The 27,404-nt window shown below is 41.5% G+C and overlaps 1 protein-coding gene across 4 annotated transcripts in view; it reads left to right on the top strand.

Annotated features, from left to right (window-relative positions):
- man1b1a (mannosidase, alpha, class 1B, member 1a) overlaps positions 1 to 27,404 on the top strand; it is a 35,903-nt gene that overhangs the window by 6,201 nt on the left and 2,298 nt on the right. The window contains exons 3-15 of one of the 4 annotated variants that reach the window (XR_007039191.1): positions 561 to 669; positions 853 to 1,058; positions 1,769 to 1,917; positions 2,111 to 2,229; positions 3,949 to 4,128; positions 4,366 to 4,514; positions 4,606 to 4,794; positions 7,400 to 7,590; positions 11,154 to 11,274; positions 11,637 to 11,831; positions 13,484 to 13,615; positions 14,852 to 15,211; positions 15,601 to 15,842. Coding sequence is in view for 3 of the 4 variants with exons in the window: in XM_047371701.1 (XP_047227657.1) it covers positions 561 to 669; positions 853 to 1,058; positions 1,769 to 1,917; positions 2,111 to 2,229; positions 3,949 to 4,128; positions 4,366 to 4,514; positions 4,606 to 4,794; positions 7,400 to 7,590; positions 11,154 to 11,274; positions 11,637 to 11,831; positions 13,484 to 13,615; positions 14,852 to 15,061 (1,950 nt within the window). In the remaining variant the exon portion in view is untranslated. Of the gene's footprint in view, positions 1 to 560; positions 670 to 852; positions 1,059 to 1,768; positions 1,918 to 2,110; positions 2,230 to 3,948; positions 4,129 to 4,365; positions 4,515 to 4,605; positions 4,795 to 7,399; positions 7,591 to 11,153; positions 11,275 to 11,636; positions 11,832 to 13,483; positions 13,616 to 14,851; positions 15,843 to 27,404 lie in introns of those variants that run through there. The other 3 variants (XM_047371702.1, XM_047371703.1, XM_047371701.1) reach the window with 3 other exon arrangements.

The raw sequence follows: 27,404 nt of genomic DNA, 5'->3' as shown, positions 1-27,404 counted from the left end.
CATGTCTGTGTTGGTGTACTACATTCAAATTTGAAAAGGTTTAGGGAGTATAAATACTACTCCAAGACACTGTATATTTGGTTTCTGTTTGCACCCTAAAGCGAAATATAGAAGTGAAATCTGTTTTTTTCCACATCTGACTATCCTCGTGTTGTTATCCAGAGTCTGTTTTAGTTCACTTTAAAGAAGATGGCTCAATAGTTTCATATTTTTGTGTGGGTGTTAATTAGAGCAGGTAGCATGATGGGACCAGACTGCTCCTTATTATGTTTCCTGAGAGACCCTGATCACGTCCCTCCTTCTGCTCTGAGATAAATTATTTGTGCTCTGTAAGTGTATTTAGCTAAAATAACACATCAGATGAGGAGAGATGCTTCGTTTGCTCAGGGTAATGTCTGTCATCAGCCTTTTCTCTTGTCCTTTTTCATGCTTTCAAAAGAAATTAAGGTGATGTTGAAGATATTTTGAGTGTGAGTTATTAAAATCAGCTATGAGCCATCTGTAATTGCTGCTCAGAGCTATTAGTCGACTTATTTCACCGTTTGCTTGTCTGCCCACAGAAATGGAAGCAGCTGTCTCGGCTGCAGCGAAGCCTCATCCTCTTCCTGCTGGCTCTGCTGCTCATATTAGTGCTGGTCTCCTATCCCAGCATCACAGAGCATTGGAGAGGTAAAAAAAAAACACTGAGTCAATGCCAAACTTGTGCACACACAAGCAGAGATGAAGTCAGCCGTGCATTTTAATTTCCTTGCTGGAGCGTCGGTGTTTCATGGAATATTTGATGTTTGTGATGATAATAAATTGCAGTTAATAGGACAAATTGCGCTGTTGTCTTCCTGTGTGTTTCTGTAGGGCTGTCTGAGAAGGAGGACTGGTTGGAACTGAAAGACAGAGATTTGCACATGGTTCCTCCAGGCCTGAATCCTGTGCTGAGGCTGCCTGAAGGTAACGCTCCTGCTTCTGTAGCTGGCCTACATATGGAGCCAGCTGAAGATCCACAGGATCTGATGGAGCCCAGAGGACCACATATCCCTGTTTTGGCTAGACCTCCTACCAAGGTTGTAAATCATTTTATTAAAAGTATACAACATGTGCACCTCTATTTACGCATATAAAAACAACAACAGACTACTTACAAGAAATAAAAAAAACGCTCCTATGTGCACCTAGGATACAGCAGGAAGGAGTTCTCCAGCTGAAACACTGACTGTGTTGAAATTTAATATCATTGTTAATAAAAACACAGAGCCAGCAAAGAGATGGAAAAAGATCTAATGTTTTGGTAAATATAAATGCAGTCGGCTTATTATAAAAATGATGCCTTTATTTAAAACATCATTATTATAGTGACAGATGACCCCCTCCATCGTCTCTGTCTCATCATTGAAACGGTTTCAAGCTTGTCTGTTCTGTGCTACAATGCTTGAAAGATGCAGGATTCAAGTAGCTGTTGTTTACTGTGGAAATGAGTAGGATCTACATCTATGACTGGTGACTCATAATGGGATGGCCGAAAATGTTCTGTATTATGAAACGCAAAAAATATGCCTGACATCAGCAAAATGTCTGAATAAAATAGGTGGCAGAGTTCTGAGACAACGTTTAAAATAGGATCTATGGAGTGTTAATATAAAAGAGGAACACTAAATATAAAAAGTTACATAATTTATTAAATTTATTTTATTTTATCTTTAATTTGAGTTTTCTGCTTTTTCCCTGTTCTCCCATCTGTTCTTTTTCAAATTATTCTCTATGATTCTACATGCAGCGTAAGCCATTTTCAAACAAAAGACCTCCACCAGGCTCACAAAAAGATGGAAATGTTTCTGATACAGTCAGTGACCCAAAGCAAAACCATGAAGTGGTTCGGGAAGAAGCTGGGGAGGAGGAGGAAGAGGAGAAAAAGAAAATTGTCAGGTAATCTGGGTGGTTTTTGCTGTTATTTTTTAAAATTGTACCAAAAGTTTTAGAAAAGGAAATTGTTAAAAATAAGATTTTTATATATAAAACATTTTTCCTTGCCTTTTGGATAATTTTGTTTGATTATCTGGATCTCAGATGCACACAAAATGATGTAGATGTAAAACAGCAGGTTCCTGTCACCATACAGCTGGAGAGGAGCAATGATTGAAGCTGAGCTGGCCACAGAGCCTCCACCCTCAGCCAATGAGAAAGAAGCTGTGGAGCCACGAGCACCCGCCGACCCTGCAGCCACCGTCCCTCAGCAAGGTCAGACGTGACTCGCGTTTCTTCAACCAATCACCTGTTAGTATCTGTGATAAGAAGGAAGTGATGAGTCCAAATGTTTCCAAGTTCTTTGGTCCAGAAAGAAGGTTGGAGAAAACAACACAAAGTAGAACATAATTGGGAAGCTGAAGGAAAATACTTCATGGGTTTAAAAACCATTCATTTGTGTTTAGTCCTCCTAAGTCCTTTGGTGCTTTGTAGAATCCCCTGTTGCTGCACGTTTGTCCAGTATTGCTTCTCCACTTGTCCCTACTCAGCACGGTTTGGTCCGGCTCTGCTCGCGATACGTGGAACTATGTTCAGTGCCTGCTTTTTTGCGGTACCAAGCGAGTAGACTCGGGCTGAAAGCTCGACGTCAGAACCTGTCAGGTTTGCACTTCAGACTAATTGTTTTCCCTTCGCAGTCTGATTTTAATGGAGAGCTTCTGTGACTTTGACTAGGTCATGTTAAGACTTGAATGTGCTTTGATCTAAATCATCCCATTGTAGCTCTGACTGTATGTTTGGGGTCGTTTTCCTGCTGAAAGATGTTTCACCACGGGGATGATGTGTTCAGGGTGATGCCCGGTGATAGTTTTAGGGTGTATTCACACCAGGAAAGTCCTTTGGTCCGCCTGCTTGGTCCGAACCAAAAGCAAACTTAATTTTTTTCATTTGGTGGTTTTTCTCATTGTACTTTTTGCAAGTGAACTATTACTTGTAAACAAAGCCACGTGGGTGACGATCATTGTTCCCATTGGACAGAAATGACGGGGGCGGGACAGAGCACAGACCCAGAAATTTAGGAAAACATCTGTAGACGTGCAGCAGCACCTCTGTTCTGCATATTTGTGCCGTTAATACAGCTTCAATATTATTGTGAGGCTGAAGAGCAGCTCATTCAACACAGACTTTGAGACGTTCCATTTATAATGTTGGAACCCCGTCGGAGAATACGTGCTGAACGCCGACGTTCTCTACGTGCCTCGTCCCACAACAAGCCAGTAGCGTTGCTAAGCAACACACAGCTTATCGGGTATGATTACCTTACAACACACACCTTTGCTACGGTGGCTTTTTATGTCCAAAGAGACGTACGCTTTTTGTAGTTGGTTCGGATCGGGGCCGGTTTGTATTCAGACCATAAGCGAACCGCACCAGAGTCCGTTTGGAAGCGGACCGAGACCACCTCAAAAAGTCGGTCTCGGTCAGGTTGTTTGGTCCGGACCAGGGTTCGCTTGAGTGTATTCACACCTGCACAAAAAGGTCCGGACCAAGGAAGGAAACGAACTCTGGTCCGTTTGAAGCGGACCAAAAGTGGCAAGTGTGAATACACTCTTAAACTAAAGGCTTTCTTCAACACACTATTTCATAAAGGCCAGATTTGTGGAGTGCCGGGCTAATATTTGTCCTGTCAAATGATTCTTCCACCTGAGCTGTGGTTCTATGTAGCACCTCCAGAGTTACTCTTGGCCTCTTGGCTTCCCATGTGATGAATATTGTCTTTGCCTGGTGTTTGTTTGAACTTGAGTTTTATTTGGGGATGTTGCCATGAAGGGGGATGGAATCAAATAGATGCAACATTTTCAAGATGGCTGTAGACCAACAGTGAGATTATCGAGCACTAACAAAAACATTTACTCTTAAATCATAATTTTTTTAAAAATAATTATTTATTTCATTATTTATAATTTATAATTAAATTTATTAATTCCACTGCAGCTACTGACCAACTGGAAGCTGTACGTGATGCCTTCAAACATGCTTGGAAAGCCTACAAGGAATACGCCTGGGGTCACGATGAGCTCAAACCCATCTCTAAGTCCTTCAGTGAATGGTTTGGATTGGGACTGACTATGATCGACTCTTTGGACACCATGTGGATCCTGGGCCTTAAAGAAGGTGGTAGTTTTCATGTTTTGATCCTGTCATCAGGTTTAAAATTGACTGGTCAATATTACCCAACAGAAAGATGTGACTGGTTTACCTATTAGGTTAAAGGGGGTTATTTTTTCAGGCCACCCTCACTCTAGCTTCGAAGTTTGCTGCCAGACGACTTTATAATTGAAGGAACATCTCTGTGCAAAATAAATGCCATTTGCTCCCCTTATCGATTGTTATTGACTTCTCTTAATGCAGAATTTGCTGAAGCCAGGAGCTGGGTGGAGAAGGAGCTCTCCTTTGACAAGAATGTGGACGTGAATCTTTTTGAGACGACTATTCGTATTCTGGGTGGGCTGCTGAGCTGCTACCACCTAACAGGAGACCAGCTCTTCTTAGACAAAGCTGTGAGTAGAACCAAAACAACAACCTTTTTTGTTCAGTGTCAAAGAAAACAAAAATGTTTCAGTAATTACATTTTTTCCTCTTTCCTTAAAGCAAGATCTCGGGTCCAGACTGATGCCGGCCTTCAAAACGCCCTCAAAAATCCCGTTTTCAGATGTCAACATCGGGAAGGGAACGGCGCACCCGCCGCGGTGGACATCGGACAGCACGCTGGCTGAGGTCACAAGCATTCAGCTGGAGTTCAGAGAGCTGAGCCATCTCACCCAGGACCCTCAGTACCAGGTTTGGACCACAGAGTTGCATTGAGGAAATGTGGCGTCTCCGTTTGAGCCAACCTGATATCATATTACACTTGTGTTGCATTTAGACCAGAGGTGCTCAAGTCCATTCCTGGAGAGCTGCCGTCCTCTCCAACACACCTGAATTAGATGACTTGAAGTGCCTCATCAGCACTCAGTCATTCAGCTCTGCAGAGGCCTGCTAATGGCCCAATCATTTAGTTCTGGTGTGTTGAAGGGATACATCTAACAGCTGAAGGATAGTAGCTCTCCAGGACTGGACTTGGCTCCCCTGATATAGACCTATTGCATGTTCATATTTACTTTACACAGGATAGAAAACTGTGATATCTGTGCTAACACCAAACTTAAAATGAACTTTTAAAAAAATATGGTGATAAATTAAGTGTTTTTATTGCTGGATGGATACTCACGTAGTCTGGATAAGTGGATAAAGTTTGTGTTCGGACATTTTCTTACTTTGATTTACTAGAGACTGGGAGCAGACGAGCTGCCAGGTGTTAGCGTTATTTTCACTTGGGACATGAGGTGTGATCTTTAGATCATCACAGGACTCGTCTGTCTGTGAAACGGATGAAGCGAGTATGTCACCAGACCCCGCTGCAGCTGTAAACCTGGGCTAAGTTTATCTACAGAGTTATTTAAATCGTAGTTTTCAGAGTTGATGCTTTTCAAACTGACCTTTTCAGTATTGCCTGAACTAATCCACTAATTTGTAAAGCTATAGCTTCAGCTAGCCAGAGCTGCATAAACTAATTATAGCTAGACTTTAAGAACTGCTCAAGACATCAGAAAACATTAAAAGGTCAGATTTAAAGATTAGCTGAGCAGGTGTTTTATATCGTATTTACCCAGATAAGAAGACACACTTAGTGCCTCCAACCAGCTCCACTGCTTCACCCAGCAGCTCAGGTGGCTACAGTGGAGTGGGTATGAGCTCTAAATCTGTGCAATGGGATGTTTGAGATAATAACTGTACAATTAAACTAAATTCTGGAAGAAAACAGGTAAAAATATGCTTGACAGCACACGGCTGTGTTCTGAAGCCTTGCAGTGACAGTTTAGGTATTCATGCACCCAACCTGACTTAACGTTCATCTCTCAGATTTTCTAGCTTTGTGTCCTGCCTCAATACAGCAGCATGGCTGCTCTGCCAGTTTGAAGGGGTTTGAAAGGACTGGTGCTAACTTTATTTGATTTGATTTATTTTATTTGAGTGGGAAAGTTTAGTTAAAGGTCATTTACTAGTCCATATACAAAGACTGTAATCAAAAAGCACATCTTTAGATTTTTACTTATTTTCTCCTTTGTTTCTGGGCTTTTAGCTCATGGTATTTCCATTTATTTCCATGGGTAATGTCAAAAACATATGAAAAGCTGATGGTTGCTGAATAATGATGACGTTATGTATGGACCATCAAACTCTGGCATCGATGCACAGCACAGTGGGGCTACAGAGAAGAAAGTCATGGTAGCAAAGTCTTCAGCTTTATTGTTGGCTCCTACAATAAAGGTTTATTTGTTTGTAAGGTTGTGAGACCAGCTGACAGGACCAGAAGCTATACATGGTTGGGCTCATAAGAAGAAGTGAGGTTTCATTGATATTTTGTTTCTTCTGCAAAAGGACATTTAATTTCAGTGTTTCCCAAGTCTGGATAAGTATGAAAAAAACAAAAAAAGAAAACTGGGTATAGAAAACAGTTTTCCAGACTAATTTCATTATGTGGTAAATTATTGACACATACATTTCTAAAAAATAAACAGCTTCTTTCTGGACTGGACTGTTTTGAATGAAATGTCTTCTGAGCATCTCTAACTCTTCATGATTATTTGTGGTTTCTTTTATTGGCGTATTATCTTCACATGTGGTGTTGGAAATGTTGAAAATAGGTTCAGTTCAGCACGTTTGTGAGTTTTGTTGATACTTTCATTGACTTTGACCATAATGAGTTTCTTTTTTAATCACAAACTTTAAATGGGCGAGGCTAAAATTGCTGCCTGTAAATGCCATTTTTTGACAGGCAATGGCTGCTGCAAACAGAATTGTATTTTTAGGATAAGATAAGATTGTTGCACACACCACTGTTAGATTGTCAACTGGTGGACATCTGACACGGCTGGACTGTCAGACCACATTATCCAAGTCTTCCCACTTCCTCAGGTCTAACCTGACTCCTGTCTGTGTCGCTGCAATAAGAAACTAAATGATTCAGCAAGTTTATATGTTTGGTGGCAAAACCTTCAAAAATGTTCTGTTTACGATGCTCTCCTCCATATGATACATCATCACTCCATATGTAGTCATGCAGATTCTGTCATAGAAAGGTGTCGTTTTCTTTTGTGTGTTTTTAAAATGACTTGTTTGCGTTGAGAAACAGCAGCGAGGTTGTCTGTGATTTTAAAGTTACTGGCAGGGTTCAGAGCTCCATCTGAGAATAATTTCACAGATCAGAACATTAGAAAAAGTTTCTTCCTAATCTTAAATGAACAATCTGATAAAAAGTTAAACTTCCTTTTAATTAGTTCAGATGCTACCTGTGCTTTTGATGCTTTATAATTTATAATCCTGCCTTTTGTTTTCCAACCAGGATGCTGCGAATGAGGTAATGAGGCTGGTCCACAAGCTGCCCGGCAAACATGACGGCCTGGTGCCCATGTTCATCAACACCAACAGTGGCCAGTTCTCCCACAAAGGAGTGTTTACTCTCGGCGCCCGGGCCGACAGTTATTATGAATACCTGCTGAAACAGTGGATCCAGGGGGGCAAGACAGAAGACAAGTAATTTTTCATCTTTTTCTTATTTATTTTCCAAAGAAATCAAAATTTTTACTGGTACTCAAACTTGTACTTGTACTCCGCTTCATCCGGGACCGGGTCGCTTGGGCAGCAGACTCAGCAGAGGCACTCAGACGTCCCTCTGCCAGACACCTCCTCCAGCTCCTCCGGGTGGGGCCCAAGGCGTTCCCAGGCCAGCCGAGAGACATAGTCCCTCCAGCGTGTCCTGGGCCGTCCCCTGGGCCTCCTTCCGGTGGGACGTGCCTGGAACACCTCCCGAGGAAGGCGTCCAGGAGGCATCCAGTATAGATGCCCGAGCCACCTTAACTGGCTCCTCTCGATGTGGAGGAGCAGCGGCTCTACTCCGAGCCCCTCCCAGATGGCCGAGCTCCTCACCCTATCTCTAAGGGAGTGCCCGGCCACCCTACAGAGGAAGCTCATTTCAGCTGCTTGTATCCGGGATCTCATTCTTTTGGTCATGACCCAAAGTTCATGGCTATAGGTGAGGGTAGGAACGTAGACCGACCAGTAAATCGAGAGCTTCGCTTGTCGGCTCAGCTCTCTCTTCACCACAATGGACCAGCACAGCGCCCCCATTACTGTGGCAGCCGCACCGATACGTCTGTCGATCTCCCGCTCCATTCTTCCCTCACTTGTAAACAAGACCCCGAGATACTTGAACTCCTCCACTTGAGGCAGGAACTCCCCTCCAACCTGAAGAGGACAAGCCACCGTTTTCCGGTCGACATCAATGGCCTCGGGCTTGGAGGAGCTGATCTTCATCCCAGCCGCTTCATACTTGGCTGCAAACCGCCACAGCGCATGCTGTAGGTCTTGGCTAGAGGGGGCCAGCAGGACCACGTCATCTGCAAAAAGAAGAGACGAAATCCACTGGTCCCCAAACCAGACCCCCTCCGGCCCTTGGCTGCGTCTAGAAATCCTGTCCATAAAAGTTATGAACAGAATTGGTGACAAAGGGCAGCAGCCCTGCCGGAGTCCAACATGCACCGGGAACAGGTCCGACTTAGTACCGGTAATGTGGACCAAACTCCTGCTCCGCTAGAACAGATACCGGATGGCCCCTAATAAAGGGCCCCGTACTCTGTACTCCTGGAGCCCTCCCCACAGGGCACCACAAGGCACATGCCTTGTGGTGCCCTGTTCCACGGCTGGGACGAAAACCACACTGCTCCTCCTGAAGCTGAGGTTCAACTATCGGCCGGACTCTCCTCTCCAATACCCTGGCGTAGGCCTTACCAGGGAGGCTGAGGAGTGTGATCCCCCTTTAGTGGGAACACACCCTCCGGTCCCCCTTCTTATGAAGGTGGACAATCACCCTGGTCTGCCAGTCCAGAGGCACTGTCCCCGACCGCCATGCAATGTTGAAGAGACGTGTCAACCATGACAGCCCTACAACATCTAGAAACCTGAGGTACTAAGGGCGGACCTCATCCACCACTGAAGCCCTGTCACTGTGGAGCTTTTTAACCACCTTGGTAACTTCAGGCAAACCCTCGAAGTACTCCTTTCATCGCCCGATAATGTCCTCAGTCGAGGTCAGCAGCCTCCTACCCCCACTGTAAACAGTGTTGGCGAAGCACTGCTTCCCCCTCCTGAGGCATCAGACGGTTTGCCAGAATTGCTTTGAGGCCAACCGGTAGTCCTTCTCCATGGCCTCACCGAACTCCTCCCGGGCCCGAGTTTTTGTCTCTGCCAAAGCCTGGGCTGCGGCACGCTTGGCCCCACGGTACCCGTCAGCCGCCTCAGGAGTCCCACAAGCCAACCACAGCTGATAGGACTCCTTCTTGAGCTTGACAGCATCCCTTACTGGCGGTGTTCACCACTGGGTTCAGGGATTGCCGCCACAGCTACGGGCAGCAGCATCGACAATAGATGCGGAGAACATGGTCCACTCGGACTCTATGTCTCCAACCTCCACCGGAATCTGGTCAAAGCTCTCCCGGAGGTGAGAGTTGAATACATCCCTGGCCAAGGCCTCTGCAAGACGTTCCCAGCAGACCCTCACTATGCGTTTGGGCCTGCCAAGTCTGTCCGGTTTTCTCCTCCTCCAGCGGATCCAACTCACCACCAGGTGGTGATCAGTGGACAGCTCAGCCCCTCTCTTCACCCGAGTGTCCAAAACATGCGGCCGAAGGTCTGATGATACGACAACAAAGTTGATCATCAACCTCCTGCATAGGGTGTCCTGGTGCCAAGTGCACTGATGGACACCCTTATGTTTGAACATGGTGTTCATTATGGACAATCCGTGACTAGCACAGAAGTCCACTCGTATTCAGATCAGGGAGGCCATTCCTCCCGATCACGGCCCTCCAGGTGTCAATGTCGTTTCCCACCTGGGCGTTGAAGTCCCCCAGCAGAATAATGGAGTCCCCGGCAGGGGCACTATCCAGCACCCCTGACGGACGCCAAGAAGGCCGGGTACTCCACACTACCGCTCGGCCCGTAGGCCGAAACGACAGTCAGAGACCTATCCCCAACCCGAAAGCTTAGGGATGCGACCCTCTCATCCACTGGGGTAAACCCCAACACGAGACGGCTTGGCCCGGCTGGTCCCACGAGTAGTAACCAGGCTGGGCAACAATCAAAATTTGTTTTGTTTCTAATCATCTGAAAGATTTGGACCATGGAATTGCTTCTTAGAGCTAATGATGTTGCGTATATACACAATAAGTAACACTTAATTTATTGTTATTTCATATGCACCAATCAGGCATAACATTATTCATTAATCATGGCACCGGGTTTAGGTTAGGATGTAGTGGCAGAAAGACGGCATTTTGTCCTCAGTTAGAAGCAGGAAAGTGGGCCATCTGACGGGCCTGAGAGAGCTCAACATGGACCACAGTGTGATGGCTTGCTTAAGTCAGTGGATCCCAAAAAAAAAATAAGAAACTGACATTTTTGTGTAAACACAGAACATCATCCTGGCTCAGGGCTATTTACAAGTCGGGGTGGACGTTCATTCAGCTGGAATAATTTGTATGGAAACAAAAGCCATCTCCAACAAACCACTGAACATTCTGGGCTAAAACCGGTCCTCCCAGAAATATAACACTAGAGGATCGAGGAAAAAATTCTATTTTATTTATAAAGCCCATTTAAAAATGTCCAGATTGGACCAATATGCTGCACAGCAAGGGCAACCAAATCAAGACATGATTTTAAAAAAATGAGAAAAACCTATTTAAAAAAAAAAAACTTTTTAAAAGTGAGGATCATAAAGCAGGGCAGGGTTACATCAGGAAGGCAAACTCTGCCACAGAGACGATAAGGAACTGTGGATCTCTGCGGCTCCTCCAGAGTTACCATGGGCTACCTGGCTGCTTCTCTGAATAATGTGCTCCTTGTCCAGCCTGTCGGTTTAGGTGGACGGCCATGGCTTGGTTGGTTTGACTTGCATTTGATTTTAATTCTAGTTTTAGTTTTAGGGGTATCAGAGTGACGGCGGTGAAAGGAAATACACCTGCCATAAAAAGTATTTGGTTATAAGATGAAAAAGTAAAAATACTTCATGGATTTCCTCTTCCTGAATCTGTTTTCAGTTTGTTGGAGGACTACCTGCAGGCAATCGAAGGAGTGAAAAAGCATCTGGTGAGGCAGACGGGGCCTGGCAGGCTGACCTTTGTCGGAGAACTTTCTCACAACCGCTTCAACCCAAAGATGGTACCGATATTTCATCAAATCAGTCGTTTATCAGTGAAGCACAGTGAAAATATGAGCAGCGCCAACAGACAGTGGGCTGGAGCATTTGAGGAGCTGCTGGGGTGTGGGGGGTTAATTGCTCTGCTCAAGGGCACGTTAGCCATGGATGCTAATGGAGCTGAGCAGCACTAATTGTTTGGGTCATGAAAACAAGCCGCTTCTCTAACCTTAGAGAGAGAAAACCCCCAGTCTGATTTAACGGGCCACTAATTGGCTCGTTAAATCAGTTAGCCTCCAATCTTACGGTGATCCTGTAGCTGTTTAGTCCTCTTCTGAAATCCAGCTTCACCCTTCCTGAGTGTCGCTCTGTCGCCGCTCTGCAGGATCATCTGGTGTGTTTCCTGCCGGGAACTCTGGCTCTGGGGGCGCACAATGGCCTCCCAGGGGACCACATGGACCTAGCTGTGCAGCTGATGGAGACCTGCTACCAGATGTACAAACGGATGGAGACCGGTCTCAGTCCTGAGATCGCTCATTTCAGCATGCAGGCCAGCGAGGGTCAGGATGTGATTGCAAAGGTGAGGCTTTATTTTCACTCTTTTTGTCCTTGTTAATATTGCAGCTAGGGTTCGTGAGGCTGTCTTGTAACCTGATGTCTTTCTGAAAGGTGCTTTAATTTTAATTACCGTATGCAGGAGATGCATTTAGGACTTTTTCACGCACAATCTGCCTTTTTGAAGCCATCTGAAGTCAGTAAGAACACTCCACAGATGCTCGAGCTAGTCTGATAAATACAAGTTTTAATTACCCACTCTGCATTTGTTTGAGAGTGGTGGCCATAACCTCAGTGACCCTCCTCTGGGCTCATTTCATTTTTCATTTTAACAGTTCAAGGTTTCTCATAGCGTTGAATATTTCTGCTCTTGTTTCTGCTGCTGCACCATTAACTTTAGAAATAATTAGGAAACACTCTCTGAGCTCTTTGAGATCTGGTGGAAAACAGCTAGAAAAACGACTATAGCATCATAAAGGCCTTTTAGATTCTCCTCTGGTTAATTTAGAGTGAATTAATGGCTTTTAAACACCAGCCTGATGGTGTGTGTAAGCCCGACTGTTCCTGTATTAAAATGAAGCTGCTGTTGATTAACAGAGTACAGTCTCAGAACCTGTTCGGGTTATTGTCTCAAGAGGACAAAACCAGGAATCTGCTCAGGGTGAGCAGTCTTCTGTCTCAGCTCAGTTAATGGACAAAAACGTCCTGCTGGCAGATCCAAAGAGAGACAGGACAAAGAAAAGAGCCAGGAGTCAGAAGAGGAATTAAATTGTGTTTTAGTCAAGCTGGATTTATGAAGCTGGTCGCTGATGTTTAAACGGAAAGCAGAGCTAAAAATAGGCTGGAATCTGATTTTAGGATTATCTGCGTCTGGAGGAGGTCCATCCATCCGTCTGTCCATTCTTCTTTCTCAGTCTGGTTTTTGCAGGTTTCACAGTTAAAAGAAGGAAGTGGGAACTCTGGAAACTTAAGCGTTGAAAAGTAAATGTGTGGAAATCCCGGTAAAGTTATTGATGTTAATTAAAAATGCAAAAAGTTTGTCTGCCTGCTGAAGCTAAAACTGCTGAGAGCTCCTCTTCTAATTTCCCTTTGGAAACTGTAACATCGGAGAGCCAAAGAGTCCCTCTGGGTAACAGAGCCGGGCCAGGACTTTGATGCATCGGTAAAACGGCCAAAGAGAGAGTGGCTAAAAATGCTTTATAACTTCATCGATCAGCAACAACCCTGTCAGTTCCCTCAGACACTTATTTCCATCTCTACTCCTTCATCTGGACCTACCCACTCAGTCTGGACCGGCAGTGGTTGAACATGAGTAACGTGACCTAAAAGTATTAAAGAACTGGTACAATTTTGCTAAATTAAAGAGGTTCAGTGCTTGCTGATTGAGCTCTTTGAGGCAAATAAGTGAACTCTGATTGAAACGTTGGTCATCGTTTTTAAAAGGAGCTTTTTCTGCCTCACAGTCAAAACCACTCTTTAAATTCATACAAATCAGGATTCAAGTAGATGTTTAATTTAGGTCTCTGTTAGCTATCTGTTGTTGGCTCTCATTAATTCTTCCCTGTGGCAGACAGAAGCTTCTCTCATGATGAAGCTGCTTTACTAAGGTTTTTTTGTTTCTGTGAATCCAGTCTGGTTTTTAAAGGTCAGACTAAAATGCTGCTTGTTGTCCTGCAGCCTGCTGACAGACACAACCTGCTGAGACCAGAAACAGTGGAGAGTCTGTTCTACATGCACAGGTTCACCAAAGACTCCAAGTACAGAGACTGGGGCTGGGACATCCTGCAGAGCTTCAACAAGTACACCAAGGTACCAGCTGATCCACTTCTACTAGGTTTTATTACACTGGCTGTGTTGGACTTCCAACCAGACTTCTGTTGTTGGATTCAGTTTTCAGAGCGGTCCGAAAGACCGTATTTTTATTGCCGTGATACTTTCTTGCAAGCTTTAAAGTTGTAGTTCTCCAGATTTCCTGAAGGTTGGCTTTCACTGCATTTCCACTAATTTTCAGTCCAATCCTTGTTTCTGACAATGACAGCATATTTAAACAGTTTTAACAGTAACTTTCAGAACTAACCGGTCTCTAACCTATGGGCCCCTCATTGGCTGGGGGGACCCAACTTCTTACTGACCAGATAAATATTTAATGTCCATATGAACTGATGGGTTCAATTCATCTGTTCTACAGGTTCATTACACCCAGAGGGATATATTCATTGGATTATTATTTAAGCTACTTCAGCTTCTCTGAAATAGGGAATATTACATTAAATAAAAAATTTTATTACAGAAATATGATGGCCTCCACAGAGAGGCCACAAAGGGTTGTTGCTGAAGAATTTACCTGTACAGTGTGCGCTACCCTGGAAGGTTTAGTGGAAGGGCAAAGTGTGGGATGAGAAAACAGCATGTTTATAAAGCTTGTCAACAGAGGAAAGCAAAAGTGCTCTACAATTTCCTGGTAGACAGCTACGTTGACTTTGGATTTGATGGAACAAAGTGGACCAGCAGCAGCTGATGGTGTTAGTCTTGATCCTGGATCTTTAGCAACAGTCCAGTCCTTTTTCTATTTGGCCCAAATAGGACACTAGTGATGTTTTCTCAGGTTGAGAAGTGACTTTTTCCTTCCACTTAATTTTCCAATAATATTCTTGCATACAGCACTTTGTAAACAGCCACCTTATTCGGAAGTGGCCTTTTGTGGCTTAACCTCCTTGTTTGTTGTACAACTGTCAAGTCAGCACTCTTCCACATGATTTTAGAGGCCAAAATCATCATTTGTTTTAACTGAATTATCGGAATAAACTTTTAGATGTACCATTCATTCTGTTTTAATGGAAGCTAAATGAGGTTTAAAGGAATAACTATCAATTGCTTCTTGACCACACTGCCATTTTTCTGCTGAAAAAATGTGATTATATTTTATGTTCAACTTCTGGCAGCTTGGGAAGAGCTTAAATTGTATCTAGATTGATTTCTCAGCTTCCCAGAGGAAACCTTAATCAGGTGGTTAAGGTTTCCAAACGTCTTTTTTTTTCCTTGAAGGTACCTGGTGGCGGCTACACATCCATTAACAACGTCGGTGACCCTGCTAACCCTGGACCCCGAGACAAGATGGAGAGCTTCTTCCTGGGTGAGACGCTGAAATACTTGTACCTGCTCTTCTCAGATGACATGGAGCTGCTCAGTCTTGACAAGTACATCTTCAACACAGAGGCTCATCCTCTGCCCATATGGCCTTCTCCACCCAAATGAAAGTCTGGGTCCTCGAAGCGACCATCGGGCTGGAACTGATCTTTTCTTTTCTTTGTTCTGGTTCACATCTCCTTTATTTTTCCTAAGGAAAAGGTTTTGTATCTGAGCTGGCCTCTTTCAGATCAGACCCTCCAGCACACTTTGTTACAGGTGGGGACTATAATGACTGTATATATTCTAATTTTGGGTTATTATATGAGGTGAAAGTCACTCATTAGTTGTGTTAAATATCTGAATCAAACATTTAGTGGTGATTTCTAAAAGGTTGGTTAAACTGAAGCTGAACATTATCCCCTCTCTGGTGATTGAAGTAATGTGTTGATGATGTGTTCATGTGACGCTGCACGGTTCTTTGGGTCAAGATGATTAAACACTGGAGACGGTTAATAAATGAAACATCCAAGCTTACACACATACAAAACCAGGCTCTTTTCCGAACGTAGATAATTTTTTGAAGGTTAATTTATTTTTATTTATTCAGGTTTTTTTGGTATTTGTGTCTTCAACTGTATGCTTATTTGTTGTGGTTCTTCTACTAGATGAAAACTCACTTTATACGACATGAAGGGGTCGTTATTCAGATGAAAACAAACGGATCGGGTCTGTGATGGACTGATGACCCGTCCTGGGTGTTCCCTGCCCCCCTTCCCTCCATGCAACTCTGACCTAGAATGAACTCGAAGTTTTAATGGATGAATGGAAAACAAAGCCAGCTGCTGGTGCAGTTTTCAGTTTTTCTGTATCAGGAATAATAAAAGATGATTATTAGGGGGTCAAAAGATCTACTTCTATTATTTCTAATGTGAAGTGAAGCATTGAACGAGGTAAATGATGAGGAATCCAGATATACAGTAATAGATTTACAAATAATCAACATTGGTATCAATATTACATTAATTTGGGGCCTTTAAGGGTGCATTTGAACACGATTATAACAAACAACTTTGACAAATTTTAATTGCGGATTTTCTCTAATCCACACAGGATCAAAACTATACATACAGGCTCAGATATATAGAGTTCAAAATTATTCATATCCTCGGCATATTTAGATTTAAAGTTTTATTTAATATTTACCAACATGTTTCTTCTGATTTGAAGTAAAATCAACATTTTGGATCGCCCAATCTGAGTCGTGCTTTGAATCTGTGGAGGGATCTAAAGATTAGGGTGATGGAAAGGAACCCTTTCAACCTCAAAGATGCAAAAATGTGCTAAGCAGGTAGAAGAAAGATTTGATTGCTGTAATGCCAGTAGACCTTTTTTTGACTATTGAGAAGGTTGCAAACAATTTTCATGCTAGTTTTTAATAATTTGTAAATAAAACAGGTAAAGAAATGTTTCTCAAAACTGATTTTTTTTATTTTTTTTATCACCTCTTGGCAGAATAAAAATCATTTTAGATCTTAATCTGCCAGGTGCAAGTTGCACCTTAACCACAGACTTTGATAGCTTTCAGCCCACTTATTTCACCACTTTATTGGCAGAATTGGAAGGATTCGTTTAAACTAGTTGCTCTCCTGGTACCGACCCGGTTCTATAGCGTAGTCTACAAAATTTAAACAAGCTTGGGCATTTGGAACGGCCATTCCTGAAGCGTGACTGGTCTGTAACAAAACCAGTTTTGATGCGCGTTTGGGATCATTCTTCTGTTGGAAAACCTGGTTCAGTTTGGTCAGACGAGGCAAAGATTTCACCTATTTACCCGATGGCCAGAGGTTTACTTGGAGGAGGCAAGGAAAGGCTTTTCAATCTTAGAGCATTTTGCAAACTGTTAAGCATGGGAGTGGCAGCATTATTCTAGGGGAATGTTTAGGTGCATTACAGTGGATAAAGTAATGAAGTAGGAGTACCTCCAAGTGTCCTGTCAACAGCCAGATGGTTAAAACTGTACCCAGAAACCAACAAAATTAAATGAAATCTACTAGTTTTGATCAGAAGAGCGGTCCAATATCCAACCAGAGCTTTACCAGAAGCTACAATTGGAGTCGTGAAGGAGCTGCTTGCTAAGGGACAGTTGAGCAAATAGTGGGAGGTGTATGTTTATATTTGACCCTGTGTGGATGACAGAAAATCTGCAGTAAATACAAACTTTGTTTTACCAGCAATTGAAGCTGTTGGTTGTATAATCAGACCACTCTGAAAAAAATAAGAATTAAACAAATGATTATAACCTTCATGCCCATCATGGGTGGCTGTGATGTAGCTGTAATAAAAGACATAGGCGCAACTTTTAACATGACTCCAACCTCACACAAACCTTACACTAAAAATATCTTGTTTAATGCTTAAACCTCCTGCAAAGGCTCCTGTTTTAGTCATCCATGTTGTTAATTAGCAAGAAAAGCTGCAAAAAATACGCATTAAGTACCGTCATGTTCATGGGTTATTTTTCCACCTTTAGCTAATCATTACTATTCTGTTAAATGTTGCATTTGGTCTGAAGACGAGCTGCTGAATCATTCATTGGGATTTCTTGTCTGATGGAACACCCACTCAGTTCAACAGTCTCCTCCAGCTTTATCTTCAGACTGAACGTTGAAGATTTAACATCTTCAACGTTCAGTCTTTCTATCATCAGTCAGCGGAGTCGCATTTTACTGCGCTGAAACCCAAACAAATCTGCTTTCACTCAATGGATGCAGTCATTTGATGTAAATCACAAACTTGACATATTTACAGTGAATACGTATATTATTAAAAATGGATTTTCAGTAAAAAGTATGATGTTTGCAGAGTTCCGGTCTCTTTCAGCGCACAGCTAATCCTGATGCACATTTTGTTGATTATACCACTGAAATGAGTCAAACAACCAACATGCATCCTCTTCTTACGCGCTGCTGGATTTTTTTTTGAAGTGGGGATTCTTTGGAGTTACTGTGTGCAGTCAGTATCTGACCTGATGCTCTGAGGAGGAAGTATTCATTCCTGAATCTTTTTGTTTCTTTCACTGAGGAACCAAATAAAGGACTCTTTGCTGGACCAAAGGTTATACACTGGAAGCCCAAAAAGTCTCCTGAGATGGCTTAAAATGAGCCCAATTGTAATATTGACGTCAAATGGCATAAATAGGTTGATAAACCAGAAAGAGCTGCTTTCACAGCTGCCTTCTTTGGCTTGTATTTATAATGTTTGGTACTAAAATGCAGTTTTAGTATCAAATGTTAGAAATCCTACCAGAAACTATGTGTGTAAAGGCTTCTTCCATCAAAGCATCAACAGGTCTTGTCTTAGTTTGGATTAAAGTAGACGTTGGTTCTAACATCGAGCCATACTGGTACCAGTTTTGGTCTAAATTTCTTCCATGTTGAAACAAACCCAAACCTTCCATTTTTTTTACATGGTTGAAGCTCTTCTGTAGATTGTTTTTAAAGGACTGTGTAACTTTTGGACCGGGTAGGTTCTTGGCCTCATTGCAGACTGCATATTTACACCAAATGTTTTAGACCAAGAATCTACATTATTTACGGCGCAGACGTCTGTAAATATCTAAAGCAACAATGAGTGTGTGCAAAAGTTTAGAAAAAAGCATTCCTGCCTAGTTCTCACTGTTTTTCCAAACTGAAGGAACTTTGACTTCTGCAGGTAATACACTGACTACTGATGAGAACACCACTAAACCCCACCTTAAATGCAAATATATCTTTATATATGAATGTAGAAATGAAGGCATGGTGAAGGAATTTGATGTATCAATGTTTAAATTCATACCTGACCATGAAGTAGGTGTTTTTGTTTGCATCAACCAATTAATAAAATCCATAAACCACCTTTACTTCTATATTCAAAGATATTTTACCCAAACTCTGTCCACTTTAGTTTAACTTTCTATTTAGAGTCATTTATTTCTGACGGATCGCAGTGAATCTGCGTGTTTGCCTACATTCTGGTGTGTCTGTTGGCTTTAAAAGTTGCACGCTTGCTGTCTGGACTTCTAGCTTTTATTTTAATGCTGAAGGGGAGCGTGACTATAGGTGTAAATAGTTTCTGACAGGGTTCCTGCACAGTTTGGAAAAACTTTAAGATTTGATTTAGGGATTCTGCAGGTTGGGGAAAAATAGGATTAGAGTATGGAAAAGTTTCCTGTCATAAAGTCTAAATGTTGCATTTGACCATTAACATTATGATTTTTACAGTTTTCTTATTTAACACCATTATAGATATTTATAGGGAATGTATTTTTACCTTAAACAGTTGAAAACGGAAATATTTATGTTTATCTGTAGGAACTCTGCTCTTATTTCCTCATTGGTGTTGATTTTTAAACCTTTGAATTTTGTTTTAAATCCTTCGTTTTTCTTTTTGGCTCCGTCTGTTTTGATTGGTTACCATGGTAGTCTATCCCAGTATGGCCAGACTGCTACGTGGATACATCAGCGCAGCGATCCACCATTAAATAACAGACAGGTTTCAAAGAGCCTGACTGCCTACATGCATAACCTGGAATTTGGTTCTTCAGACTTTTTGCATCAGTGTCGAAGTCCAAATTTCACCCTCACAGCAAAGATGGAAACTAATAATACCCAAAGTTCAGTTCTCAGAAAATTAGAATTAGAGATATGCAAAATATCACAAATATATTCTTATTGCAATATTAATTCAGTATAGAATAGAAATATCCTTTATTGACCCTCAGTGGGAAATTTAGGTGCATTAGCAGCAAACAGAAGTAGACAGATGTAAAGATGAGCAATAATAATGAAAATAAGATGTACTGTAAGGTCAAATGTACAAGATAAGGAAAACTAGACAAACATGGAATATGCAGATTCCAAGAAATGTGCATCTCATTAAGTTTATTCATTATTTAACGTGGGAAGCAATGATAGTATTCCACATGCTTTGATCTCGCATGTAATGCACGCAAGGCAATATTCAGCCTGTTGGATGGAGTGTGACTGCAGTTGATGCTCACAGCTGAGACTGATGGCGACACCCAGGATGCTAAACCTCAGAGACATTGTTGAAGCACAATGAGATGGAAGGAAAATGTGGATTCAATGCAGCTGAGATCATCCTCATAGCTTGGGCCTTTGGAACAGCCATGCCAAAGACACAATTATCAAAGAAATTTCCATCAGGTGAATTTTTGAATTATGGTGCATCCCTTATTAGATATTATATCAGGAAAAAATAAATAGTTTTTTAAAAGACAGAAACTTTATATTGTCTAGCAGGCAGTCCTCACTTTCCTCCACAAGGAGGCTAAGTTACAAAAAGTTTATTGCTAAAGAAGCTCATTATTACCAAGTCTATTGATAAAAAATTCAGTGGATGAAAAAACAATGGAAGAAAATGCACAAGAAACAGGGATGACCTCAGCCTTGAAAATGAAATCAGCATCTCCATAAAGCTTTAAGGAAGCATGAAGCTCTACAGCTTCCTGGAACATGGCTGTGTTGACTTTGGACTTGATGAAACACAAAGGACCAGCAGATGAGATGGCTATCTAAACTTCAGTGTTCCTCAAACAACCTCTTTCTCCATACTCTGGGACCTTGATTTCCACATGAAATCAACTGAGCAACAGTCCAGTCTTTTTTTTCTCCTTATCCCAGGTAAGATGCCTCTGATGCCACTGGTTTAAGAGTAGGTTAACACAAAATATGCAGCATTCGCTGCCCACGTCCTGGATATGTCTGTGTGTGTGTGGTGGTTCTTGAAGCTCATACTCCAGCTGTAGTCCCTGCTGTATAAATCTCCGCCAAACTCTTGAAGGGCTTTTGTTTCACAAACCTCTCAAGACTGTGATTATCCATTTTTTTGCCACACTTTTTCCTTCCACTAATTTTTCTATTATGCTTGCATCCAGCCACTGTGTGAACAGCCAGTTCCTTTAGCAGTGACTTCCTCCTTGTTGACGCTGTCTCTGTCTGCTAGACATCAGCAGTCTGCCCAGTTTCTGTTATAAAAATCATGTTTACTGGTCTGAGGTAAAATATTTAAATTATCTGTGAAACTGAATTTGGGGTTTTAATTAGCTGTAACCCGACTCATCCAAATTACCAGTAATAAATGCTTAAAAAGGTCCCTGAGTGTCACTAAGCTATAAGGTTCACCTTTTGAAATGATTTAACTTTGATGGGATTCTGATTTATTCAGATGCTTGTGGCTCATTAAACTGTTGTGCAATTATATTGAAATGTCTACTTTAAGTAGATATTTGTTCCTAGAAATAGTAGAATATTGTAGATTTATGTGATTCTGGTAATATCAAGGTAATTTGTTAAATGTTTGATTATAAACAAAAGGTTGGTGAAACTGACTAGAAAAGCATTTTTAATTTTCTTTCACCAAACTTTCTTTTTGTATTTTGGTTTATCTGCTTGAGAAAACCGATCTCATTTGTGTAGTTGCTACAAAATAATGTCTGAAAGTTTTAGATGCTTTAAATGTTTGTAAATTATTAGAGAAATGTCCTACATTTTGTTCAAACTATGGTCTAACCTGGTAGGAATGTTCACTCCTTTAAAGGATCAGTTGGTTTAACACCTCTGGACGTGATGAAAATGACACGAAGAACTTCTGAGGAGGCTTCTAATTTGACCCTTGCTGGATGTGCTGCATGCTGAAGGTTTATGAGGAGCCGTTGTTTTTGACGCCGAGGATGCTGCAATGTGTTTTTGTGCTTCTAACATCCAGCACTGTGGCTCACTGATGGGTTTTTAATGGCTTTTGGGCAACAGTTTAGCTCGTTTGGCACAGCGAGGCGCTGCCACGCCGTGCACACAGAGGCAGAGCTGCAGCTCTCCAAGCATCTGACACATCAGTGATGGTTCATTATTTGCTTTGCATTGATGTCTGTGCAATCTGAAGACCACACATGTTAGTTACCCAGAGTTTAAAAAGAGTTAAAATCAAGCTTCAGGAGTAATATTATTACTTTTGATCTCTTTTTAAAAGTAAATTATGGGATCTTGTGCCAAATATCCAAAATCACATCTACAGGTCCTTCTCAAAATATTAGCATATTGTGATAAAGTTCATTATTTTCCATAATGTAATGATGAAAATTTAACATTCATATATTTTAGATTCATTGCACACTAACTGAAATATTTCAGGTCTTTTATTGTCTTAATACGGATGATTTTGGCATACAGCTCATGAAAACCCAAAATTCCTATCTCACAAAATTAGCATATTTCATCCGACCAATAAAAGAAAAGTGTTTTTAATACAAAAAACGTCAACCTTCAAATAATCTTGTACCGTTAATCACTCAATACTTGGTCGGGATTCCTTTGGCAGAAATGACTGCTTCAATGCGGCGTGGCATGGAGGCAATCAGCCTGTGGCACTGCTGAGGTCTTATGGAGGCCCAGGATGCTTTGATAGCGGCCTTTAGCTCATCCAGAGTGTTGGGTCTTGAGTCTCTCAACGTTCTCTTCACAATATCCCACAGATTCTCTATGGGGTTCAGGTCAGGAGAGTTGGCAGGCCAATTGAGCACAGTGATACCATGGTCAGTAAACCATTTACCAGTGGTTTTGGCACTGTGAGCAGGTGCCAGGTCGTGCTGAAAAATGAAATCTTCATCTCCATAAAGCTTTTCAGCAGATGGAAGCATGAAGTGCTCCAAAATCTCCTGATAGCTAGCTGCATTGACCCTGCCCTTGATAAAACACAGTGGACCAACACCAGCAGCTGACACGGCACCCCAGACCATCACTGACTGTGGGTACTTGACACTGGACTTCTGGCATTTTGGCATTTCCTTCTCCCCAGTCTTCCTCCAGACTCTGGCACCTTGATTTCCGAATGACATGCAGAATTTGCTTTCATTCGAAAAAAGTACTTTGGACCACTGAGCAACAGTCCAGTGCTGCTTCTCTGTAGCCCAGGTCAGGCGCTTCTGCCGCTGTTTCTGGTTCAAAAGTGGCTTGACCTGGGGAATGCGGCACCTGTAGCCTATTTCCTGCACACACCTGTGCACGGTGGCTCTGGATGTTTCTACTCCAGACTCAGTCCACTGCTTCCGCAGGTCCCCCAAGGTCTGGAATCGGCCCTTCTCCACAATCTTCCTCAGGGTCCGGTCACCTCTTCTCGTTGTGCAGCAATTTCTGCCACACTTTTTCCTTCCCACAGACTTCCCACTGAGGTGCCTTGATACAGCACTCTGGGAACAGCCTATTCGTTCAGAAATTTCTTTCTGTGTCTTACCCTCTTGCTTGAGGGTGTCAATAGTGGCCTTCTGGACAGCAGTCAGGTCGGCAGTCTTACCCATGATTGGGGTTTTGAGTGATGAACCAGGCTGGGAGTTTTAAAGGCCTCATCATGATTCAAAAGTTAAATGTGGTGGTGGTAATTTGATGGTCTGGGCCTGCTTTGCTGCTTCAGGACCATGACATCTTGCTGTAGCTGATGGGACCATCTCTACCAGAAACTCCTGAAGCAGAATGTCTGACCAAACACTTGGGTTATGCAGCGAGACAATAACTGGAAGCCTACCAACAAGTCTTCATCTGAACGATACTGTGGGATGAATTTAAACAGAACTGACGAGTATTCATAAGGACTTATATGACTCCAATACAAATATATCCACCCACTGGAGGTCACTCAAAATTATTTTGGTTTGGATAGAGGTCAAAGTTTTAGTTAAACGGTTTTTTGGCCATTTGTTTATAGAATTCATTAGAATTCCTGGCTGAAATTAACAGATTCACCTTGGTTAGTGTACATGAATAGTAACACAAAGGTATGAAAGTTCAGGGTATGAATTAGCATAGTGGCGAAATGACCTGGAACCCCGCTGAACAGTCAAATCAATTACCAGCAAAAACATTTATATAAACAAAATCATAAACAATTCAAGTGATGGCTTAAGGGACCGTTAAAGTTTTCTAACTTCCTGTTGCAGCTAGCTGTGCTGTGCTGTCCATGACAAAAAATAGGGAATTCAGCTTCAGCTGTGCTATTTTTTATTTCTTTTCAGACAAGCTGCTCTCTCCTTCAGGCACCACCAGGTGGGGCTGCTGCTCAGTACCCTGCTTCCCAAGCTAGTTTGAGTAGCAATGCTTTGGTTTTACCCGGATTATTTTCTTCTTTGTTGGATTTGTTTCCGCATTCAGAAATCTACTGAATGTTGCTCCAATTTTCCTGTTTCTCTATTTTTGAAGCTTGTGTGATGAAAAGCTCAGACTTTGACCCACTTTCAACCAATCAGCCATAAACTGAGCCAGTGACACGGTTTGAGAGACGGTCAGTTTTCACCTTTTTTTTCAAAATGAGCAACATGCAGGGAATAGATACAGATGCTTCTGAGGCTGAAGAAAATGATTAATAAGGGCACTTCAGGGAATAGATGGTGGCACAGACTATAATGACTTTAAAATTAAAAAAGATGTAAATGGAAAAAAGGTTAAATGTAAAGAATTTTTATAAGGTTATTAAAGAGCAAAAAACATTAATTATTTACAAATTATAAAAAGTTATTTAATCAACAATAGATAATTGTAAAGGTCTGCATGGTAGCGCAGTTGATAGCACTGTTGCCTTGCAGCAAGAAGGTCTTGGGTTCCCATCCGGGGGTCTTTCTGCATGGAGTTTGCATGTTCTCCCCGTGCATGCGTGGGTTCTCACCGGGTACTCCGGCTTCCTCCCACAGTCCAAAGACATGCCTGTTAGGTTAATTGGTAACTCTAAATTGCCCTTAGATGTATGAACGAGTTTGTGCGTGGTTGTTTGTGTGTTGCCCTGTGATGGACTGGTGACCTGTCCAGGGTGTACCCTGCCTCTCGCCCATAGACTGCTGGAGATAGGCACCAGCTCCCCCGCGACCCACTACGGAATAAGCGGTAAAAATGTATATGACAGATAATTAAAATTGGTGGAATACACAGGATTAAAAAACCGGTTACATTTTAAGTAAAAAAAAAAGCTGTACTATTTATTTAAAAAGTTAAGATACTACAGAAAAAAAGATGTAAAAATATATTTAAAATTTGAAATCAAACATTGTTAAATAAATAAAAATGTAATTGTAGCAATAAATATTGAGGGATATGTTGGGGGAAACAAACAAAGAAATTGGATTTTTAATAATGAAGAAATGAAGCTAAAAACTACATAATTTTACTTTTAATTACTTTTTAAAAAGTAAAATAAAATGTAAAGATAAAAAAATAAATGGGAGTTTTATGACAAAAGAAGTATTGTAAAAATGTGGAATATTTTATTTTAAACACTTATAAATGAAGTATTGTAAAATAAAATTTTATATGACAAAAATAAAATTATTTGAATGAATAGAAAATAATAAAATAAAATAAATGTAAACCAAAAAATGGCAACTAAAAAAAAAGTGAAAACTGATTATTAAAATGCAGACAAGATTATGAAAATCTAAAACTAATCTATTAAAAAAGTAATGAAAATCAATTATCACAAAAGCCATTTGTCTATTTAAATCTAATCTCAAAGGATTAGGTTAAAAACAATAAATACAAATAAATAACATTTTAAGAAAATCTAAAAAAAATACATGTAAAGAAAATATTTAAAATTATAGAAATTAAATTGAAAAATGAAAACGCAAAATATATGGAAATATTTATAGAACAAAAAGAGAGAAAAATAGAAATAATTACATGGTTTAGACAGAGGTAAAGAAATTAATAAAACCATTGGAGCGACGAATCACGCTTCTCCTTCTGGGAATGAGATGGACGAGTCTGGGTTTGGTGGTTTCCAGGAGAATGGTACTTGTCTGACGGTATTGTGCCAAGTGTAAAGTTTGGTGGAGGAGGGATTATGCTGTGGGGTTGTTTTCAGGGCTTGGGCCCTTAGTTCCAGGGAAAAAGATTTTGGACAATCCCATGCTCTTTGTGGGAACAGTTATAACATGGCCCCTTCCTCCTCCAACATGGCTGCACCAGGGCTCAAAGCAAGTCCATAAAGACGTGGATGAGAGAGTTTGGTGTGGATGAGCTGGTCTGGCCGGAACTGACCTCAACCCGATAGAACACTTTTGGGATGAATTAGAGCAGAGACTGAGAGCCAGACCTTGTCCAACATCAGTCTCTGACCTCACAAATGTTCTTCTGGTTAAATGGTCAAAGATTTCCATGAACACGCTCCTAAACCTTGTAGACAGCCTTCCCAGAAGAGTTGAAGCTGTTATAGCTGCAAAGGGTGGACCAACGTCATGATGAACCCTATGGATTAGGAATGGCATGTCACTTAAGTTCATATGTGAGTCGAGGCAGGTGAGTGAATACTTTTGGCAATATAGTGCATTTTAAAGTTAATAAAATAATTCATGCTACTGTCTAAACATCACAAATTGCCAGAGTAATGTTTATATTGTATTGCATTTGCTTGTTCATTAATCAATGAGAAAATCTTTTTATTTATCCTTTTCTCATTCCTTCACTTTTAGTCCCCCTCCTCTAACCAAAAATAAGAAAATAAATCAGTCCTGCAGTGCTGACTTATAAAAAAGGAACCAGTAAAAACGGTGGATGTTCTTTGAGGTTTGCTTAGTTTAGGGATGGAAAAAGCTTCAGGGTCTGTTTTAAACCTGCTGAGAGAAAACCTCAACAGCAACAGCAGGAGGCAGAAGAAGAGCCCACCCCCCTCTCCATTCAGTGTCTTATCAGTTCCCCAGGTGCACCTTTTATGATCACAGTAAGAGTCCAAGCAGGCTGTTTTCTACCAAAACACAGAGCAGGACTTTACCAGGAATTGTTTTCCGCCTTGAAATAATAGAAATCCAACGCATGACGTCATTCTGACACAACAAGAATCAAGGTAAACAAACCCTGATCAATCAGTTCTGCTTGGCTTATTTCTTATTTTCTTCTTATCACCTTTTCAATCCAATAGAGCACCTTCGGGATGTGGTGGAACGGGAGATTCGCATCATGGAAGTGCAGCCGACAAATCTGCAGCATCTGTGTGATGCTATCATGTCAATATGGACCAAACTCTCTCAAATTAGTTTGATCTGAAACCTGAGTGAATATAAAAAGCAATTTTTATACAATAATATTTATATAGAGAAAAAGCAATCCAAACCACCCTAACCTTATTTGAAAATGTCATTGACCCCTAGACCAAATTCATTCATAGGTCACTCATGGTAGGGAGGAATTCTGGCCCACTCTTCTTTGCAGAATTGTTTTAATTCTGCATGCAGAGTTTTAAATGTCAAACCACAGCATTTCAATTGGATTCAGACTTGGACTTATCACTTTTTTACATGTTTCTTTCTTCTTTTTTGTTTTTTTTGACCCATTCAGAGGGTGACTTGCTGGTGTGTTTTAGTTCATTGTCTTGCTGCAGGACCCAAGTAAGGTTGAGCTTTATCGGTAAAAAACAAATTCTCCTTCAAGATGTT

This window comes from Girardinichthys multiradiatus, chromosome 8, assembly GCF_021462225.1.
Source record: "Girardinichthys multiradiatus isolate DD_20200921_A chromosome 8, DD_fGirMul_XY1, whole genome shotgun sequence".
In the NCBI taxonomy this organism is placed as follows: Eukaryota; Metazoa; Chordata; class Actinopteri; order Cyprinodontiformes; family Goodeidae; genus Girardinichthys; species Girardinichthys multiradiatus.
This window is presented reverse-complemented; position numbering and strand designations above follow the sequence as displayed.